We start from the raw sequence: 21,892 nt of genomic DNA, 5'->3' as shown, positions 1-21,892 counted from the left end.
AATGTGTCTTTGAGAAACTACCTCAGGATATATTTATTATCTTTTTTTAGCCCAAATGAATATGCAGCATTGAAGTGGGTTTCCATATATGGAGCAGTTTTGCACAATGTCTGCTCCAAGAGGAGAAATATCTTAGCCTGCATCTGGAAACGATTGAAGCTGTGGAGGATAAATGTGCTGCTTTAGACAATATGTGGTATGCATGCAAGAGAAAATGTTGTGAAGGTGAATGGGCACGAAAGAAATGGAAAACTGCCCATGCAATGGAGCTCTGCAAGAGGAGGATGGAGCTGTACATTACATGGCATGATCCAAGCGGGATCAGCATGGAGAGAAGACTTTTGTACGGAAGGTGTTGCAATGGAGTACCTTGACGTCACCCAGCTGAAAAAGAGAGATTGAACAGTGCGCTGTAGTGACGGGCAGAAGTGTCCTGGGCTAAAAGACCTTGGCTAAGAGAATGTTGGAGGGATTTGGGTTGCAGAGATTTGAGGTAGTCCTTTCAATATCTAATCAGGCTGAGGTTTGGCGACAAGTAAAAATAAGGAAGCTCTCAAAGTTTTTTTGCCATTTGTTGTACTATCTTTGCTCCCTCTTATAATTTAAAGATTAGAGTATTGTCCTTAAGTAATCCATGCTCCATATGTTTTTTCTCTGCTTTTTTGAGGAGGGGGAGGTGGAAGAGAAGAATAGTTTCTTTTTTAACCAAAGGCAGCCAACGGGCAGATCCCAGGTTAGCGAAAAGGTACAAAGGAAGGCAGAATTTTGATGTGGTGTACACTGGCACAAGAGGATTACCTGCATTTCCATTCTCTGAAGCCCTAACTGGGTGGCAGAGAGCCTGGAAGCTCAGAGCTCCCTTCATCTGCCCTGCATTTCAGCATGTAAAATGAAGCTAACTGAGTCATAAAGTTGGTTTTGATTCTCTTCACAGCCTAAGGCACAGCATGGGGCAGGAGACAGGCAGGACACCTAAAGAGGACTCACACTTCTCTGGACAAAAGCTTAGGTGCTTGCGGGAACCTCAGGAGGCATGGCATACCGATTCCAGGGTTCAACGACCTGGTCAAATGCCTTGTTTCCTTCTCTGTAATGGTGGCATTGATGCGTCACACATGTGCGGACTCTGTACAAGGATCATAGAATCATCGATTCATAGAATGGTTTAGGTTGGAAACAACCTTAAAGATCATCAAGTCCAACTGTAAAGCTAACCCTGCTAAGTCCACCACTAAACCAAGTCCCTAAGCACCTCATCCACATGTCTTTTAAAAACCTCCAGTGATGCTGACTCAACCACGTCCTTGGGCAGCCTGTTCCAGTGTCTGAGAGCCCTTTCGGTAAAGAGACTTTTCCTAATATCCAATCTAAACTTCCCCTGGCACAACCTGTGGCTGTTTCCTCTTGTCCTATCACTTGTCACTTGGGAGAAGAGACCAGCACCCACCTCTCTACAGGGGGACAATCACTTCCCTAGTCCTGCCAGCCACACTGTTTCTGATACAAGCCAGGATGCGGTTGGCCATCAGAGCAATGTTGGCCAAAATATGAATGTTTCTTTTCCATAGGTATTCAGAGAGATCCTTCTTGTGCTCGGGAGAGGCTGTCCTGCAAGGCCTATCACATTTCCTGAGCTCCTTCCCCCTTCAGAGCTGCTTCCCACGGCAACACCTGGATCAGTCCCCCCTGTATATCAAAGTCTTTGTCTCTGGAGTCCACCAGCCTGTGCTCTGCTGCTGGCCTTCCTTTGACACCTGGGACCCCAATATTTCCTTGTTTGCCAGTACCACCTCCAGGTGAGCATCCCCCTTGTTGTCCCTACCTGGCAGCTCTGTTCGGAACTTGTCCCAGGAGCCTCCAGGCTGCCAGCATCCTGTCGCTTTGCCTGGCCAGGGAATGCCAGGGCACTTACAGTCCCCCACAGGAACCTGCTCCTTAACCTGGAGACTTCCTCGGCTTGCTGAGAGAGGACTATTGCTGTTTCCTCTCCCTGACAAAGTAGGTTATGAGTGCCAAGACCATGTCACCCTTACTGATTTCTCTTCTCATCCTCACTCAGAGAAGCTGGCCCAACCTGTGGCCCATCTCATAGAGGAGCTCCATATATCCTAGTTGCTCCTTCACACAGCGTGGTTCCCCCCAATTCTTGTCCTCCCTGTCACCTTCTCCATCAGAGCCTGTATCCCTGCACTGCAGCACCCCAGCTCAGCAAGCTGTGCCACCACTTCTCATTTAATCCCAAACCATCACAGTAGAGTGACAAGTCCTGGGGCTTCAGCTCCTCCTGCCTGTGCTCCAGCTCCCCCTGGCCATGCACCTTTGGGCTGCAGCACCTCAGCCGTGGCACCGGGGTGGAGTGCAGACTTCTCACAGGCAAACCTGATCACTGATCCTGACCAGAAGACCATTGTGAATCGAACAGTTAGTGCTGTGCTGCACTGTGCTGCGTGTACAGCGTGGCCTCCACACCTGTACTGTGCTGCAGAGATCCCTTGGGCACAGGACAACCTCAGCAGCTCCTTGTCCCAGTGCAGCCTGCGGGCAGCTCCCACTCGGTACTGGCCATCATGGCACCTGCATGGCCTTGTCTCTGTCTGACAATGCAGCAGGAAGGTCTCCTGAGAACATCATTTCTGACTGACTGTGGAGAAGAGGAATAGAGTAATTTCCTCCTAAGAGTATACAGTAAGAGTTTGATTGACCAAAACAGGAGAATCTCTTCTCTGGACAGGCTCTGCATGGCATGCTGCGCATGGCTGGGAGTTCCATTCGATGCTACACCACCTAGGCATCCCACCACCTAACTGGATCAAAGATTACCTATACTCTTCTTTCCTTATAATCCTCGACCTAACTGCATTTTAAATGATACCTCACAGAGTCTGAGTACCTTCCTTACTGGGATCATCATGGACCAGGATCTACTGGTGAAGAACTCTCCCAGCACACTTGGATACAGCCCCTACAGTCCAATGGACTGGTAGGTGTGCGGTTTGCTCAGGTAACCCCTGGCTTCATCCCCATTCACAGCTGGTTGTTCTCCTCCAGAGCCCTGCCTCAAAGCACAAAGGTTTGGGAGACCTTGCTGGTGGAAACTGAGGCAAAGGGGACACAGAGCATCTCAGATCCAACTACACCTACTCTTACTAAACTTAGCAGTGGTCCACAGTCTCTCTGTCTCTTCCTTAAGTTTCCTGAAGTAGCAACAGCTCATCTTGGTGCCCTTGAATTCCCTTTTGAGTGTCAATTGAGTTTTGGTACGGACCATTGCTGTGCTTGGAGGATGCGGTCCATGAAGACAAGATGTATGCAGGCACAGTGAGAAAAGGATTGTTCTGTTCCTGGACTGTATCATCATGGGAGTGAATAAAGATCCCTGTGTGATGTGCTTTGTGTTCACGCAATGCCTGCTGCTATTGGGTAGAGAAGGGACAGACGCTGTCTCTCTCATGACATATGACGACCAATGCCTCTGAAGTGATGGCAACAGCAATGGCACATAGGCACCAAATCTCATTCTCTGTGATGCCGACCGGGATGTCTGTCACGCACCCACCCTGAATGGGAATTCCTTTCCTGGTGGTCCTGTGATTTTCTTGCCAGTCCTGGCATCTCATGTAGCTCTGTGTGCCTGGATTTGAACCTTACATTGAGCAGCTGCCTTGAATTCTGTACCACAATGTGGGGATGAACACGAGACAGCTGCCAATACACTCAGTGAAGATCTAGTAAACCCAACACCTGGAGGAGAGGAAGAAAGAGACGGAGCTCTCCCTATGGCATACGACTCCATTCCATCCTATGAATATCGCTATAGGCTGACCTGAACATAACGAGTAGGGACAGGTTCAGTTGCCCTTAATTTGGGCAGCAGCTGTCCTTTCAGTTGGCCAAAGGAAATTCCCAAGAGCCTCCAAGAAGATGCCCCAGATGTTGGCCTGTCTCTACATCAGCCTGCACGTATCTTCAATCTGTCTCTATTAGCGGCACACATCTTTGACCACCTCTGGCACCTCAGATGTCACCAGACAACTGCATCTGAACAGCTCACTCCTGGCCTCCAGCTCCATTAATTACCATGGGAGCTGAGAGCAGGAGCTCACATGCAGGTGCCTATTGTGTGTCCACCTGAAGGGGGGCAGGAGGAATCCCACCTGCTGTGGGTCTGTGGTGTGCATGGGAGGGAGCTGAGTGCCCTTCCAGCCCCAGCACTCCAAACCCAGGATGAGATGCCTTGTCGGGCTCAGCTGCATCCCTTCCCTCAGCAGGGGTAAAGGAGATCCCTGCCTGTCCCTGTCTGGCTGTCCTGTCTAAAGATGGGCCAAGAAAAGTTGATATTTAGGCGTGACTCTGTCTCTCAGCAGGGAGATGACAGTGCTGGGAAGAAGCGTCTCTCCCCAGCTGCGGGAGGGAACCTCAGTGATTGCTCCAGCCTGTTTCACAGCAGGTTCCCCTGGAGCCCCAGGGACCCCTGGGGGGAGCCCCGAGGGGCAGAGAAAGTGCCGCCTTGGGCTGCTCCTCTGCTGCTGAGCTGTGCCGGGCTCCTGGGATGGAGGGAGCTCATGGCAAGCGGGCAGCGCTGAGGAGAGACAGCTCTGCCCAGGAGCAGCTCCTCTGCAGAGCGCAGCAGGGCTGAGGGCACTGCCTGCAGGCACCGAGGGGAGAGGATCAAGGCAGAGAGAGGTTAAAGGCAGTCTGGGGTGGGAGGACAGAGGCGAGCTCACTGGAGGAGAAATCTTCACAGCCCTTGACACGGTAAGTCTCTGGCTGCAGGGCAATGCAGCTACAGTTTGTGGAGGGCTCTCGTAAAGCTGGCATGGTACCCAGGAATGTCACTCCTGGATAGAGGAGGAGGAGGTGCCCCAGAGCAGGGCTTCCCTGCTGCACCATCAGAGGGACAGGGCATGAGGGCTGCCTTCTGCCAGGGACGGCTGCAGGGTGTGAAGGTGGGTGTGCAGCCAGGGGTGCCCAGGGCTGTCCTTCCGAGCAGGGTCCCTGCACCCCCGGGGCTGGGTGCTGGGGCAGGGACTCTGCCGCCTGCCAGGGTCAGCACTCAGCCTTTCCTGGGGAGCTCCCCACGGCACTGTGGGTGGCCCTTCAGCGCAGGGCAGGGTCCTTCTGCTGTGGAGAGAGTGCTGCCTGGGTCAGGGCTGCTCACAGCTCCACATACCCCCCAGGACATTTCCAAGGGCACTTTTCAAAAGGAAGGTCTATGTGGCGGTTACCTGAAAGGGAAGCTGCCGGTGTTTTGCATTTTCTCCTCTTGGTTGTCTGGGAGGGCAGTGGGAGATGGGAATTTATTTCTATGTTCTGGGGAAGGCCCTGAGACCCCACTTCTCATTAGCTCTTTTCTGATCTGCTCCTTAGCTCCGGCACAGACAGAGGTGCCCCTGGGCAGTACCCTGGTGCCAGGAGGTGTCTGCAGGGCAGAGCTGAGCACACGGTGAGTGGGATGGGGAGATCATCTTTGAGAGATGGTAGGAGAGAGACATGGGGACAGGGAATCAGCTTCCAGCAGGGACATCTCCAGCAGAGACAAGGGCAGGGAATGAGAAGGAGCTGCTACCAGAAATGCCATGGCAGGGGCTATTCGGGCACCTCCCTGCCATGCCCTGGAGTGCAGATACCTTCCCCAGAGCAACCCCCTGGTCTCCTCTCCTGCCCAGCAGAGCCTCTGCCTTCATGGCCATGGGGTCCCCGTTATGAGTCATCCCCTGGGCAGCTTGCCTTCCAGGTGGATGTGTCTTGGGATGCAGTACACAAAAAAGAGACTAAAACCACCTGCCCTACAGTGACACCATCTGAGAGGTGGTGAGCACAGCTGGGTAAGGAGAAGGCTTCATAGCACGCCCCTCTGCCTTTCTGACCTCACCTCATTTTTTTGAAGCATTGCAGTTTTCTTCCCTGTTTCCCCACCCTTCCGTGATGCTCTTGCTCTCTGGGGTATGGATGGGGGTACAGGTCAGCTTCTGTTCTGGCACTGACTCTGTGTGTCCTTCCCTGGAAGTGTCTTCATGGGAAGTAGGTGCCCAAGCTCTGTTTTAAACTGTCAGGCACCATGCCATTCAATTGACAGGGCTGGGGAATGCGCTGGCTTGTTCCTCATTCATCACAGGGATGGGGATTTCTATGACAAATGGCATGTTATTTTCCTCACAGAAGTCTGTCCTCAATTGTCATTGTCTTTTTCACCTTGGACACGTCCCAATGCCCACAGAAAGCAAATGTCCAACAGCAGCTCCATCACCCAGTTCCTCCTCCTGGCATTCGCAGACACACGGGAGCTGCAGCTCTTGCACTTCTGCCTCTTCCTGGGCATCTACCTGGCTGCCCTCTGCAAACCCCCTGCACTATGGGACCCTCCTGGGCAGCAGAGCTTGTGCCAAAATAGCAACAGCTGCCTGGGGCAGTGGGTTTCTCAATTCTCTTCTTCACACTACCAATACATTTTCACTACCACTTTGCGAAAGCAATGCCTTGGACCAGTTCTTCTGTGAAATTCCCCCAGTCCTCAAGCTCTCCTGCTCAGACTCCTACCTCAGGGTAGCTGGGCCTCTTAGTTTTAGTGCTTTTCTATTCTGGGGTTGTTTTATATTCATCTTGCTGTCCTATGTGCAGATCTTGAGGGCCGTGTTGAGGATCCCCTCTGAGCAGGGACGGCACAAAGCCTTTTCCACGTGCCTCCCTCACCTGGCTGTGGTCTCCCTGTTTATCTGTACTGGCACGTTCGCCTACCTCAAGCCCCCCTCCATCTCCTCTGCAGCTCTGGATTCAGTGATGGCAATGCTGTACTCGGTGGTGACCCCAGCCTTGAACCCCCTCATCTACAGCATGAGGAACCGGGACCTCAAGGATGCCATGAAGAAAGTGATTTTAGGGATGTTTCCCATGTATCCCATTGCTGGACTGTCCTTTGTTTGCTCTTTTGTCCTTTCTGTTTTCATTATCTGTGTTGTTCTTAGCCTTTATTGTGTTCCTACATAAATGTTGAGATTCTCCTTACTTCTGCTGATTAATGAGCCTGCTTTGTCTTCCCTGGCTCTGAAATAAAAGTCTGTCTTTCACTGGGACAGAGCTACACTCTCATAGCATTTCTGAAATCAAATGGGATCTCCCCAGTGTGCTGACTGAAGTTTGGGCTCTTCTTCCAAAGCTGATGGCAGCAACAGGCCCAAGGAATTTCACCTCAAAAGGGCCTTTTTCTCCTTGGAATTGAGAGAGAAACTCTCGTTGTCACATTGTCACAGCTGTTTGTTAGAGACCTGGGGCTGGATCTTGGACTCACCCTTTGGTGTATGGTGGCCGTGGAGATGGTAAATGAGCACTGAGTTACGCACCCAGGGCTGTCCCACATATGACTGTGCAGAAGACGTCCTCCAGGAGGGGAATCTACAGCTACCTGGAGAGCCTGGGGGTTCTGCAGGGGCAGCACGTTCCTGGGGTGGGCAGTGACTGGATCCTCCCAAAGTAAAAGGTCACCCAACGGGGAATCACTCAAAGGAAATTGCTAAATGCCGGTCTCGGCGAGGAAATACAGATGGACACACCTGACCAACTCCAGCAGGGAACAGCACCTTTGCAGCACCCACAGCACCGGCAGAACACACACAGGCATGAGTATCACAACCGGCCTCATCCCGCTCCCTTCTCAAGCTGGTCTGGTGTGCAGGTGACAAGTGGTCTGTGCAGATCCTGCAGCGCTTACCCACGGGCACACACGCTCACGGTCCCTCCAGTGTGGGCCTGCGCTTGGGTCTGCCCAGGTGTCCTGCCCAGACCTGGGGCCGTTAACCTGGGGGTGTTGGTCGAAAGCTGTCTGAATATGAGCCAGCAGTTTGCCCAGGTGGCCAAGAAGGCCAATGGCATCCGGGACCGTATCAGAAACAACAGGAGTAGGGTAGTGATTGTCCCCCTGTACTTGGCACTGATGAGGCCACACCTCGACTACTTTGTTCAGTTTTGGGCCCCTAGCTACAAGAAAGACATTGAGATGCTGGAGTTTGTCCAAAGAAGGGCAATGAAGCTGGTGAAGGTTCCTGCGAACAAATGTTGTGAGGAGTGGCTAAGGGAAATGGAGAAAAGGACTCTCAGGGAGACCTTCTCGCTCACTACCTGAGGGAGCTGGGGTTGTTCAGTCTGGAGAATAGAAGGCTGAGGAGACACCTTATTGCTCTCTACAACTACTTGAAAGGGGGTTGCAGAGAGGTGGGTGCTGGTCTCTTCTCCCAAGTGACTAGCAATAGAACAGGAGGAAATGGCCTCAAGTTGTACCAGGGGAGGTTTAGGCTGGATATTAGGAAAAATTTCTTTACTGAGAGAGAGGTGAAGCATTGGAACAGGCTGCCCAGGGAAGTGGTGAGGTCACCGTCACTGGAGGTGTTAAAGGAAAATGTGGACGTGGCACTGCAGGGCAAGGTTTCATGGGCATGGTGGTGTTGGGTTGATGGTTGGACTTGACGATTTTACAGGTCTTTTCCAAACTTAATGATTCTGTGATTCTTGAAGAAGGACAAGCTGCTGCTGAGAATGTCCCCGGGGGAGGAAAGCCTGTGATCCAGCCACACTGTGGACATCATGCTGGGGGCTGACCAGCTAGATAGCAGCCCTGCCGAGAAGGACTGGGCGTCCCCAGGACAAGCTGCTGAGCATGTGCCAATACGGCACCCCTGCAGCAAAGGCCAACAGCCTCCTGGGAGAACATTGCTGGCAGATGGAGGGAGGTGGTCTTTCCCCTCTCCTCTGCACTGGTGAAACCACAAATGGTTTAAGGGACTACAGCATCTTCCATAGGAGGAAAGGCTGAGAGATCTAGGACTGTTCAGTCTGGAGAAGAACAGGCTCAGAGGGGCCTTATTGGAGCACATAAATTCCTGATGGGAGGGAATGAAGACAAGGGAGCCAAACTGCCTTATTGAGAGCAGCCCTGCCGAGAAGGACTTGGGGCTACTGGGGGATGAAAAGCCGGACATGAGCCGGCAATGTGCGCTCACAGCCCAGAAGGCCAACCATATCCTGGGCTGCATCAAAAGAAGTGTGGCCAGCAGGCCGAGGGAGGTGATTCTGCCCCTCTACTCTGCGCTGGTGAGACCCCACCTGGAGTCCTGCATCCAACTCTGGAGCCCTCAGCACAGGAAAGACACGGAGCGGTTCCGGAGGAGGCCACAAAAATGATCAGAGGGATAGAACACCTCTCCTATGGAGGAAGGCTGTTTAGCCTGGAGAAGAGAAGGCTCCGGGGAGACCTTATCGCAGCCTTTCAACGCTTAAAGAGGACTTATAAGAAAGATGGGGACAAAGCTTTTAGCAGGGCCTGTTGCGATAGGACAAGGGCTAATGGTTTTATACTAAAAGAGGATAGATTTAGAGCAGCTATAAGGAAGAAATCTTTTATGACGAGGATGGTGAAACACTGGAACAGGTTGCTCAGAGAGGTGGTAGATGCCCCATCCCTGGAAACATTCCAGGTCAGGTTGGATGGGGATCTGAGCAACCTGATCTTGTGGAAGACATCCCTGCTCATTGCAGGGGGGTTGGACTAGATGACCTCTAAAGGTCCCTCCAACCCAAACTATTCTATGATTCTGGGATTCTATGAAACTCTCCTCGGTATTTCCCAATGAACAAGACAAGGGGTGGTGGACAAAGATTAAAACCACATAAAATTCCATCTGAATGCAAGAAAACACTTTTTGTTTGTGAGGGTGGTCAAACAATGGAACAGGTTGCCCAGAGAGGTGGTGGCATCTCCATCCTTGGAGATCTTCCAAACCCACCTAGACAAGGTCCTGAGCAACCTGCTCCAGCTGACCCTGCCTCAACTGGGGGTTGAACTAGATAATCTCCAGAGGCCCCTCCCAACCTCAACTATGCCGTGAGAATGAAGGAAAAAAGTAAGAGAGAAAGAAGTGAACAGCACATAGCCTTGACCAGAACTACAGTGGGATCCTGTGGAGAGGACGCACGCAGGAGCAGAGAAGAAGTGTGAGGAAGGAGTGTCCAAGAAGAACTGTTATGTACGGATTGACCCTTCCCATTTCCCACCCGCCCTGCGCCTCTCAGGGTTGGGGTGGGTAGAAGAATTGGGAATGAAGGAGTAATGTGAACCTGGGAAAAAGGAGCGGGGTGGGGAAATGTTCTTTAATATTTCTGTTAGATCTTCTCACTATCCAAATCTCTTTTAATTGACAATAAATTAAATTTCTCTTCCCCAAGCCAGCTCTTCTTTGCCGGTGACAGGAATTAGTAAGCGATCTCCCTGTCTTCCCTTTGACCCATGAGCTAGTCCATCTTATTTTCTCCCTTGGCCCTATTGAGTAGGGGCAGTGACTGATCAGCTGGGTTGGTGTCTGGCTGCTGGTCAAAGTCAACCCACCACAGGACCGCGTCTGCACTACTGTGACTAGGATGGGGCTCCCCAGCACAAGAAGGACCCTGACAGGCTGGAGCGAGTCCTGCAGAGGCCAGAAGGATGGTTGGGGCCTGGAGCACGCAATGGAGAAGGAGAGGCTGAGAGAGAGGTTTTTGAGAAATCCCTCAGAGCCAAACAGGGGAGCAAGGACGCAGGCCAGTTGGTGGGTGATCAGTCGATGGAGATTTTCAATATTTGTCGAGACAAGGCCATGAGCACCTGATGTAGCTGGAGCTGTCTGAGAATGGGCTGGGCTGAGAGTCCAGCTGTGGCAAGAGCTGTGGGAATCAGTGTGTAGTAAATGTCAGTGGGAACCTGGTTTCCTTTCTGTTAATAATGGCAGTGGAGCTGGGTATCACCGAGCCTCGGAGGAGGACAGAGGTGACCACGCAGCAAAGGTTCCTCCTCAGGGCTCTGCTGTATGGGCAGAGACGGAAATGGTGGGAGTGTGGGACTGGTTTGGGACAATTTTCCAGTGGAACTGCAGAGTCCTTGTTTGTGGGTAGCTCGATTTAATGCTTTGCTTTTGGGGCACGTTCCCTTTGAGGGAGTTACACCTTCTGAGTCTCCAGTCATTCCAACCCCAGGGCACAGCGTGAGTCCCCATGTTCTCCTGACACCTCTGATATATGCTAGGAGTACTGTCATATATGTAGCAAGCTGAGGAGATAATGGGGAGCTCATGGACCATCTGCACCACCACTGGCCATCAAGAAGAGAGCTTTTAAAACCAGAACTTTTTTTTTCCAATGGAACGCAACCTTACCATGAGCTTAACCCCAAAAACACTGAGAACAAAAGGAGAACAGAAACTTTAAAAGACCAACTCCAAGGATATTTTCTTGGAAGCAACTTTGTAGGAAGAAACCAGCCTTCAGGCACTGCACCTGGGACATCCCCTTTTATTGAAAAGCTGCCATTGGACAGGCCACAGCTGACATAGTGTTGAGCAAGGGTGACCCATGACACCACCAACACTCAACACAAGGAGTATAAACCAAGAAAATTTTTCATGAGTAGAATTATCACAAGAGGAAAAACCCGACTTGTGGCCTAAGAGAATCTCTGGGAAATGTGGAGAGGAGGGGAGGCAGGTTATTGTTGGTGAAACAGCATCCATGGGGTCAGGTTCCATAAGGAATCCTTGAGCTCCTGGTTCCTCATGCTGTAGATGAGGGGGTTCACTGCTGGAGGCACCACCGAGTACAGAAATGACACCACCAGGTCCAAGGATGGGGAGGAGATGGAGGGGGGCTTCAGGTGGGCAAACACTGCAGTGATGAGAAACAGGGAGACCACGGCCAGGTGAGGGAGGCACGTGGAAAAGGCTTTGTGCCGTCCCTGCTCAGAGGGGATCCTCAGAACGGCCCTCAAGATCTGCACGTAGGACAGCACAATGAAAACAAAACAGCCAAAACTGAAAAAAGCAGTAACCACAAGAAGCCCAGCTTCCCTGAGGTAGGCATCTGAGCAGAAGAGCTTGATGATCTGTGGAATTTCACAGAAGAACTGGTCCATGGCATTGCCTTTGCAGAGAGGTAGTGAAAATATATTGGCTGTGTGAAGAAGGGAATTGAGCAACCCACTGCCCCAGGCAGCTGCTGCCATGTGGACACAAGCTCTGCTGCCCAGGAGGGTCCCGTAGTGCAGGGGTTTGCAGATGGCAATGTAGCGGTCATAGGACATGACAGTGAGTAGATAAAACTCTGCTGACATGAAAAGGACAAACAGAAAGACTTGAGCAGCACATCCCAAGTAGGAAATGGCCCTGGTGTCCCAGAGGGATTTGGCCATGGCTTTGGGGACAGTGGTGGAGATGGAGCCCAGGTCGAGGAGGGAGAGGTTGAGGAGGAAGAAGTACATGGGGCTGTGGAGGTGGTGGTCACAGACTATGGCGGTGATGATGAGGCCATTGCCCAGGAGGGCAGCCAGGTAGATGCCCAGGAAGAGGCAGAAGTGCAAGAGCTGCAGCTCCCGCGTGTCTGCGAATGCCAGGAGGAGGAACTGGGTGATGGAGCTGCTGTTGGACATTTTCTGTCTCTTGGTCTGGGGGCTCTGTCCAAAAAAGGAAAAAACAGGAAAAATTAGGACAGATTTCTCTGAGAAAACCCACTCCATTTTTCATCGCAACCCCACGCACTTGGAATACATTTCCATTCTCTAGTTTGTGCTGGCTGAGTGTGCTGTGAGGAGCAGGAGCTCTGCCCTTCTGCTGCTGAGGAGTCAGCTTTGCTCTGCTGCAGTGGGTACATGGGAGCTGGTTTATGACAGCTCCAATGTTCACAGGGGATGTCAGATGTATTACATCTTTCATGGAAAAGTTCAATATCTGCACTCATGACTTGAAAGAATGTGGGCTGGAGCAGAGATACCCAGCATGTCTTTTTAATAATTTTGTCTATGTTTTTTCACAGAGCTGCAGTGTCCATCAGCCATTTTGCAATCCACCCTGTGCTTTTGCTTGTGCTGCCTTGGAGATGACTTCAGACACAAATTACTCTTTTAAAAAAAAACCCTAAACCTGCACTCTGATGAGACCAGAGGAGTCCTGTTTCAAAGGACAGCTCTGCAAACTCTTCTCCAGCCCAGCCCAGAGGTGGAGCTGTGATGGAGATGGCAGGACACGACCCCTCCCAGAGAGAAGCAACTGACTCTGCGAGGAGAGTGCCGACCCCCAAGGAAAGGCTCCGCACTCCCGAGGATCCCACAGCAGAGCTGCGCCTTTCTGGGGGGCAGCTTACAAGCCCTACAGGACAGGCAAAGCAGAGACTCGGGGGTCCCTCCGATGGGAGGTTCTACAGAGAGAGTCAGCTCATTGCCCCGCAGACAGTGCCCAGCAGACATCTGCAGGGAAACACAGAAAGAGAGCTGCCTGAGCGCACCCTCCCCCTGTGCTCGTTTGCAGTGTCCTCCCAACCCCGTCCCTGTCTCTGCTGCCTGCAGCTGTCCCTGCCAGGAGCTGGTTCTCTGTCCCCTGTGTCTCCTCCCTGGCAGTGCTCACAGAGCCCATCCCACCCGCTGCCTGCTCAGCTCTGCCCTGCAGAGCCCTCCCTGCAGCAGGACACTGCCCAGGGGCATCTCTGGGTGTGCAGGCTCTGAGGGGAACATCAGACCAGCCCTGGCAAGGCTGGAAAAGTGACACTGATGCTGTCTGTGACCACGGCATGGTGATTTCCAATACTCCCCGCTTTATTCACCTCTAAGAGGAACAGACTTGGAATTTCAGTGCCTCCTCCGGAAATGCGAGATTAATTTCTATGTGCCATTGCCCACCCAGACAACCCAGAGGAGAAGAGTGAAAGACCAGGATCCTTCCCTTTCAGGCAGCCCCTGCCTTGCTGTGATTCCTGAAAAGTCTCCTGGGAAGATCCTGCAGTGATGTGGAGCTGTGAGCAGCCCTGACCCACACAGCACCCTCTCAACAGCAGAAGGACCCTGCCCTGCGCTGAAGGGCCACTCACAGTGCCGTGGGGAGCTCCCTGGGCAGGCTGAGTGCTGACCCTGGCAGGCGGCAGAGTCCCTGCCCCAGCACCCAGCCCCGGGGGTGCAGGGACCCTGCTCGGAAGGACAGCCCTGGGCACCCCTGGCTGCACACCCACCTTCACACCCGGCAGCCGTCCCTGGCAGAAGGCAGCCCTCATGCCCTGTCCCTCTGATGGTGCAGCAGGGAAGCCCTGCTCTGGGGCACCTCCTTCTCCTCTACACTGGAGCACCTGTGGCACTTCTTCCTGAAAGCTCTCAGAGTTTGTGGGATGTGCCATCATTAGGAGATCTGTTCGTGAACTGTACCTAAATTGCCCCACACCCAGAGACTTACCGTGTCAAGGGCTGTGAAGATTTCTCCTCCAGTGAGCTCGCCTCTGTCCTCCCACCCCAGACTGCCTTTAACCTCTCTCTGCCTTGATCCTCTCCCCTCGGTGCCTGCAGGCAGTGCCCTCAGCCCTGCTGCGCTCTGCAGAGGAGCTGCTCCTGGGCAGAGCTGTCTCTCGGCAGTGCTGCCCGCTTGCCCTGAGCTCCCTCCATCCCAGGAGCCCGGCCCAGCTCAGCAGCAGAGGAGCAGCCCAAGGCGGCACTTTCTCTGCCCCTCGGGGCTCCCCCCAGGGGTCCCTGGGGCTCCAGGGGAACCTGCTGTGAAACAGGCTGGAGCAATCACTGAGGTTCCCTCCCGCAGCTGGGGAGAGACACTTCTTCCCAGCACTGACATTTCCCTGCTGAGAGACAGACTCATGCCTAAATATCACCTTTTCTTGGCCCATCTTTAGACAGGACAGCCAGACAGGGACAGGCAGGGATCTCCTTTACCCCTGCTGAGGGAAGGGATGCAGCTGAGCCCGACAAGGCATCTCATCCTGGGTTTGGAGTGCTGGGGCTGAAGGGCACTCAGCTCCCTCCCATGCACACCACAGACCCACAGCAGGTGGGATTCCTCCTGCCCCCCTTCAGGTGGACACACAATAGGCACCTGCATGTGAGCTCCTGCTCTCAGCTCCCATGGTAATTAATGGAGCTGGAGGCCAGGAGTGAGCTGTTCAGATGCAGTTGTCTGGTGACATCTGAGGTGCCAGAGGTGGTCAAAGATATGTGCCGCTAATAGAGACAGATTGAAGATACGTGCAGGCTGATGTAGAGACAGGCCAACATCTGGGGCATCTTCTTGGAGGCTCTTGGGAATTTCCTTTGGCGAACTGAAAGGACAGCTGCTGCCCAAATTAAGGGCAACTGAACCTGTCCCTACTCGTTATGTTCAGGTCAGCCTATAGAGATATTCATAGGATGGAATGCAGTCGTATGCCATAGGGAGAGCTCCGTCTCTTTCTTCCTCTCCTCCAGGTGTTGGATTCACTAGACCTTCACTGACTGTATTGGCAGCTGTCTCGTGTTCATCCCCACATTGTGGTACAGAATTCAAGGCAGCTGCTCAATGTAATGGTCAAATCCAGGCACACAGAGCTACATGAGATGCCAGGGCTGGCAAGAAAATCACAGGACCAACAGGAAAGCAATTCCCATTCAGGGTGGGTGCGTGACAAGACACCGCAGGCGGCATTGCAGACAATGCAATTTGGTGCCTGTGTGCCATTGCTGTTGCCATCACTCAGAGGTATTGGTCATCAGATGTCATCAGAGAGGCAACGTCTGTCCCTTCTCTACCCAACAGCTGCAGGCATTGCGTGAACACAAAGCACATCACACAGGGATCTTTATTCACTCCCTTGATGATACAGTCCAGGAACAGAACAATCCTTTTCTCACTGTGCCTGCACACATCTTGTCTTCATGGACCGCATCCTCCAAGCACAGCAATGGTCCATATCAAAACTCAACAGGGAATTCAAGGGCACCAAGATGAGCTGTTGCTACTTCAGGAAGAGTTAAGGAAGAGACAGAGAGACTGCAGAACCACTGCTAATTTTAGTAAGAGTAGGTGTAGATGGATCTGAGGTGCTCTGTGTTCCCTTTGCCTCAGTTTCCACCAGCAAGGTCTCCCAGGCCTTTGTGCTTTGAGGCAGGGCTCTGGAGGAGAACAACCAGCTGTGAATGGGGATGAAGCCAGGGGTTACCTGAGCAAACTGCACACCTACCAGTCCATTGGACCGTAGGGGCTGCATCCAAGTGTGCTGGGAGAGTTCTTCACCAGTAGATCCTGGTCCATGATGATCCCAGTAAGGAAGGTATTCAGACTCTGTGAGGTATCATTTAAAATGCAGTTAGGTCGAGGATTAGAAGGAGAGAATCGTAAAGGTAATCTTTTATCCAGTTAGGTGGTGGGATGCCTAGGTTCTGTATCATCGAATGGGACTCCCAGCCATGCGAAGCATGCCATGCAGACCCTGTCCAGAGAAAAAAGTCTCTCATTTTGGTCAAAAACTCTTACCGTATTCGCTTACGAGGAAACGAGACTATGCCTCTTCTCCACGTTCAGTCAGAAATAATGTTCTCATGAGACCTTCCTGCTGCATTGTCAGACAGAGACAAGGCCATGCAGGTGCCATGATGGCCGGTACCGAGTGGGAGCTGCCCGCAGGCTGCACTGTGACAAGGAGCTGCTGAGGTTGTCCTGTGCCCAAGGGATCTCTGCAGCACAGTACAGGTGTGGAGGCCACGCTGTACACGCAGCACAGCACAGCACGAACTGCTCGGTGCACAATGGTGTTCGGGTCAGGATCAGTGATGAGGTTTGCCTGTGAGAAGTCTGCGCTCCACCCCGGTGCCACGGCTGAGGTGCTGCAGCCCAAAGGTGCATGGCCAGGGGGAGCTGGAGCACAGGCAGGAGGAGCTGAAGCCCCAGGACTTGTCACTCTACTGTGATGGTTTGGGATTAAATGAGAAGTGGTGGCACAGCTTGCTGAGCTGGGGTGCTGCAGTGCAGGGATACAGGCTCTGATGGAGAAGGTGACAGGGAGGACAAGAATTGGGGGGAACCACGCTGTGTGAAGGAGCAACTAGGATATATGGAGCTCCTCTATGAGATGGGCAACAGGTTGGGCCAGCTTCTGTGAGTGAGGATGAGAAGAGAAGTCAGTAAGGGTGACATGGTCTTGGCACTCATAACCTACTTGGTCAGGGAGAGGAAACAGCAATAGTCCTCTCTCAGCAAGCCGAGGAAGTGTCCAAGTTAAGGAGCAGGTTCCTGTGGGGGACTGTAAGTGCCCTGGCATTCCCTGGCCAGGCAAAGCGACAGGATGGCGGCAGCCTGGAGGCTCCTGGGACAAGTTCCGAACAGAGCTGCCAGGTGGGGACAACAAGGGGGATGCTCACCTGGAGGCGGTACTGGCAAACAAGGAAATAGTGGGGTCCCAGGTGTCAAAGGAAGGCCAGCAGCAGAGCACAGGCTGGTGGACTCCAGAGACAAAGACTTTGATATACAGGGGGGACTGATCCAGGTGGTGCCGTGGGAAGCAGCTCTGAAGGGGGAAGGAGCTCAGGAAATGTGATAGGCCTTGCAGGACAGCCTCTCCCGAGCACAAGAAGGATCTCTCTGAATACCTATGGAAAAGAAACATTCATCTGTTGGCCAGCATTGCTATGACAGCCAACTGCATCCTGGCTTATATCAGAAACAGTGTGGCTGGCAGGACTAGGGAAGTGATTGTCCCCCTGTAGAGAGGTGGGTGCTGGTCTCTTCTCCCAAGTGACAAGTGATAGGACAAGAGGAAACAGCCACAAGTTGTGCCAGGGGAAGGTTAGACTGGATATTAGGAATAGTTTCTTCACCAAAAGGGCTCTCAGACAGTGGAACAGGCTGCCCAAGGATGTAGTGGAGTCACCATCACTGGAGCTTTTTAAAAGACGTGTGGATGAGGCGCTTAGTGGTGGACTTAACAGGGTTAGGTTTACAGTTGGACTTGATGATCTTAAAGGTCGTTTCCAACCTAAACCATTCTATGAATCAATGATTCTATGATCCTTGTACAGAGTCCGCACATGAGTGCCACGCATCGATGCCACCATTACAGAGAAGGAGACAAGGCATTTGACCAGGTTGTTGAACCCTGGAATCGGTATGCCATGCCTCCTGAGGTTCCCGCAAGCACCTAAGCTTTTGTGCAGAGAAGTGTGAGGCCTCTTTAGGTGTCCTGCCTGTCTCCTGCCCCATGCTGTGCCTTAGGCTGTGAAGAGAATCAAAACCAACTTTATGACTCAGTTAGCTTCATTTTACATGCTGAAATGCAGGGCAGATGAAGGGAGCTGTGAGCTTCCACGGTCTCAGTCGCCTAGTTAGGACTTCAGTGAATGGAAATGCAGGTAATCCTCTTGTGCCAGTGTACACCACATCAAAATTCTGCCTTCCTTTGTACCTTTTCGCTAACCTGGGATCTGCCCTTTGGCTGCCTTTAGTTAAAAAAGAAACTATTCTTCTCTTCCACCTCCCCCTCCTCAAAAAAGCAGAGAAAAAAGATATGGAGCATGGATTACTTAAGGGCAATACTGTATCTTTAAATGATAAGAGAGAGCAAAGAGTACAACAAATGGCAAAACATCCTTGAGAGCTTCCTTATTTTCACTTGTCTCCAAAGCTCAGCCTGCTTAGATCTTGGAAGGACTACCTCAAACCTCTGCAACCCAAATCCCTCCAACCTTCTCTTAGCCAAGGTCTTTTAGCCCAGGATGCTTCTGCCCATCACTTCAGCGCACTCTCCAATCTCTCTTTTTCAGCTGGGTGACGTCAAGGTACTCCATTGCAACACCTTCCCTACAAATGTCTTCTCTCCATGCTGATCCCACTTGGATCATGCCATGTTATGTACGGCTCCATCCTCATATTGCAGAGCTCCATTGGATGGGCAGTTTTCCATTTCTTTCATGCCCATTCACCTTCACAACATTTTCTCTTGCATGCATACCACATATCGTCTGAAGAAGCACATTTACCACCCACAGCTTCACTCTTTACCCACTGCAGGCTGAGATATTTCTCCTCTTGGAGCAGACATTGTGCAAAACTGCTCCATATATGGAAACCCACTTCAATGCTGCATATTCATTTGGGCTAAAAAAAAGGTAATAAAAATATCCCGAGCTAGTTTCTCAAAGACACATTTTCAAAGTGGCAAAGCAGTTTCAATATGTAAATGCTGAGAGCCAAGTTACAAAGAGAGGGGGAAAAATAGGTGAAGACTCACAAATTTGTCCAGACTCACAAATTCTCTGTCAGTCAAGAGCAAGTCCCACAGCCTGGGGGACGTTTTCATGAATTGACCCTCTGGGAAGTTTTGTTTCTTGGGCCTCTTGGCTCGAGCCTGTGGCATTGACATTTCCAGGAAGAGGAAAAGTTCTGGTTCAGCTATCAAACTTTTGCCCATCCTGCCTGGAGATCCAGGACAGTTGTGTCACACAACACCCAGTGTCATAGTGAAGACGGAGGCAGTGTGAATTGTAGCAGTTTGGACTCCAATGGAAACTCAACGCCTGAGCTGTCAGGACCACGTTGGCTGCAGTTCGACAGAAGTTCCCTGACACGGCTGTGAGTTCCGACCTAGTTGGCAGAGTTTTTCACAGCCCTCACTGAGAAGGGCAGGGTGTCAAGGAGAGGAGAACTCATTTCCGTTTCCCAAATCCCAGGGCAGTGCCCAAACCATCCTTCCCTTGTCCCCTGGCACCCCATTGCTTGAGATGCTAATCTGCTGGGGCTTCTCTCAGAAAACCTTCAATAATCCTTCAGATGCTTGTGTGATTTCCCTAAGAGTATCAGTATCAAAAAAGAAGAAACAAAACAAAACCAAACCCGCAACATTAATCTGCCTTAATATAATTATCTGCAGCATAGCAGTTTGCATCTCTGATGACCACTCTGGGCAATGCCAGTTAAATCAGTATTTGCAGTGCTGGCCATTATACCTCATCCTCAAGGACAAATCTAAAGCAGTTCAGAGGAAAGGTGCCCTTGAAAAGTCATCGTTTGTGTCCCCCAGGAGGCACGAGTGCTGCTGATTCCCCACTCCAGAGTGGGGTAGAGGCTGGATGCCCTTCTCAGGACAGACTCCTTGCCAGGAAGCCACAGGCATGGGGGGAGCTCCCCTGGTTCTTACTGGCACTTCACTCGCATCCCTTTTGGTGTATATCCTCCTTCTCTGTGTCTACTCTTTCCACACACAGGAATGACAGAAAAACAAACATTTCATAAAAACTTGTCATAAAGTCCTTGTTAGAGGCAAGAAGTCCCCCCATGAAATCTGGAGGGAGCCCGGAAGATTGCCTTAAGCACCAAGAAGAGCCAAGAAGCTCAAGGCCTCTTCTGAAGTGCAGCAAATTCTTGCAGCCAAGACCTGAGCCTGGAAGTGGGAAGGAATTTCTGTCTGTGGGTGGAGGAGGAACAAGTGTGTTGTGGGAGTATGTCGGGGGGAAGGCCCTTGCGCAAATCAGAGATGATGGAGACATTCCCACCTTGTGCGCTTGCCTCAGCCTAGGAAATGGGGAGAGCCTGCTGCTGGGGGTGTCTGTGCTCAATCATGCCCCATGAGCTGACCTTGCTCTCTTTTGCAAGAAAGAAGAAAACAGGAGGACTCGGTTTGCAGTATCTAAGTCAGACAGTGGGAAACAAATAAGTAATTACATTGGTGGAGGGGAGTCGGAATAAGAGAAGGAAAGAAGGGGGAAGTAATGATCTCTGTGTTAAAAAATGGGGAAACTGAGACCCAACTTGTGCATCTATCCTCTGCGCAAGGATCTACTTTATTTTTTTTTCAGAGGGGCTGACCCTATCAGAGTAGCTTTCACAGTTGTCCTCTGCTAGGAAGCCCAGAGAACAAGAGGGATGGGATTCACCGAGTTGGATTTAGACATGTCCAGTGGAAGGGCTTCATTCAGCTGCCCACTTCTCCCTGCCAATACGGAGATGCCGGGAGGAATCCCAGACATGCAGGAATGCCACGCCTCAGCCTGGCTGGGTGACAGAAGAGAAAACAGCATGCTTAGAGTCAGTTTCCTCCCACTCCTGGGCAGGTGTGGCATTTCAACAGCTCCCACTTGCAGGATCACAACTGGCTTTGCTTTAAAGAAGGAAGAAAGCCAGGCAAGTTTTTTACACTCTTCAAGACCAGACCTATATTTCTTTAAGACACAAATTCCCTTCTCCTGCTTCTCATTCCACAACCAGTCCCAAGATTCTGCACTTCTAAAGATATACCTGGTACACAAAAGAGGCACATAGGAGTGGTCCCCACTTGATCAGAAGATATCCACCACCTGTTTATTCCTGGTGGATCACAACTAGTGTGAGCTGTCGAGGTAGGCCACAGTTTTTCTGAGTGCATTTCCAAGAGCCCCCTCGACCTCCCTGTTCCGCAGGCTGCAGAGGAGTGGATTGACCAGGGGCGTGAGGATGGTGTAGAAAAAGGAGAGGACTTTATGGAGCTGCCTCAGGGAGGCTGTCCTGGGTGTCATATAGACAAGGACGAGGGTGCCACAGAAAACAGTCACCACGATGAGGTGAGAGGAGCAGGTGGAGAAGGCCTTCTGCCTCCCCATGGTGGTTGGGATCCTCAGGACTGCAACTCTGGTGCAGATGTAGGATACCAGTGTGAGTCCAAATGGGAAGACTACATCCAGAAAGCAGACTCTGAAAGTAACCAGCCTAAGCACCGTGGTGTCACTGCAGGCAAGCTCTAGCAATGGGGCAAAACCACAGAAGAAGTGATCAGTGGCATTGGGAGCACAGAACTGTAACCTGGAAAAGAGCCCGGTGACTATGGTAGACATGAGCAATGCTGCTAGCCAAGACCCAGCCGCCAGCTGGAGACAGAGCTTCCAGTTCATGAGGCTTGCCTAGAGCAGGGCTTGACAGATGGCCAAGTAGCGATCCTAGGACATGGTGGCCAGCAGATAGCACTCGGTACCTGCAAAACAGCCAAAGAAAAAGAGCTGTTCCATGCAGCCTTGAGCAGAAATGGTTCTGTCCCTGGCTAGGAAGCTGGCCAGCAGCCTGGGCAGGATAGTGGAGGTGTAGCAGATTTCCACACTGGAGAAATTCCCCAGGAAGACGGA

The 21,892-nt window shown here is 51.8% G+C and overlaps 1 protein-coding gene across 1 annotated transcript; it reads right to left on the bottom strand.

Annotated features, from left to right (window-relative positions):
* Nucleotides 1–11,503: 11,503 nt before the first annotated feature.
* On the bottom strand, nt 11,504–21,376 carry LOC132321433 (olfactory receptor 14J1-like). Its single transcript, XM_059834929.1, has 2 exons — nt 21,182–21,376; nt 11,504–12,463 (listed from the first exon to the last, which is right to left on the bottom strand). The coding sequence occupies exons 1-2, from the start codon at nt 21,374–21,376 to the stop codon at nt 11,504–11,506; spliced, it is 1,155 nt and encodes a 384-aa protein (XP_059690912.1).
* Between the last annotated feature and the right edge of the window lie 516 nt (nt 21,377–21,892).

The sequence above is a fragment of the Gavia stellata genome, unplaced genomic scaffold (assembly GCF_030936135.1).
Source record: "Gavia stellata isolate bGavSte3 unplaced genomic scaffold, bGavSte3.hap2 HAP2_SCAFFOLD_42, whole genome shotgun sequence".
NCBI lineage: Eukaryota > Metazoa > Chordata > Aves > Gaviiformes > Gaviidae > Gavia > Gavia stellata.
This window is presented reverse-complemented; position numbering and strand designations above follow the sequence as displayed.

Excerpts from the sequence above, each read along its gene's own strand:
- LOC132321433 (XM_059834929.1), bottom strand. The coding sequence starts at position 21,376 with ATGGGGAGGCAGAAGGCCTTCTCCACCTGCTCCTCTCACCTCATCGTG. Across the intron at positions 12,464-21,181 it reads GCAGCCTGCGGAACAGGGAG|AGCCCCCAGACCAAGAGACA; the intron begins GTCGAGGGGGCT and ends TTTTTTGGACAG.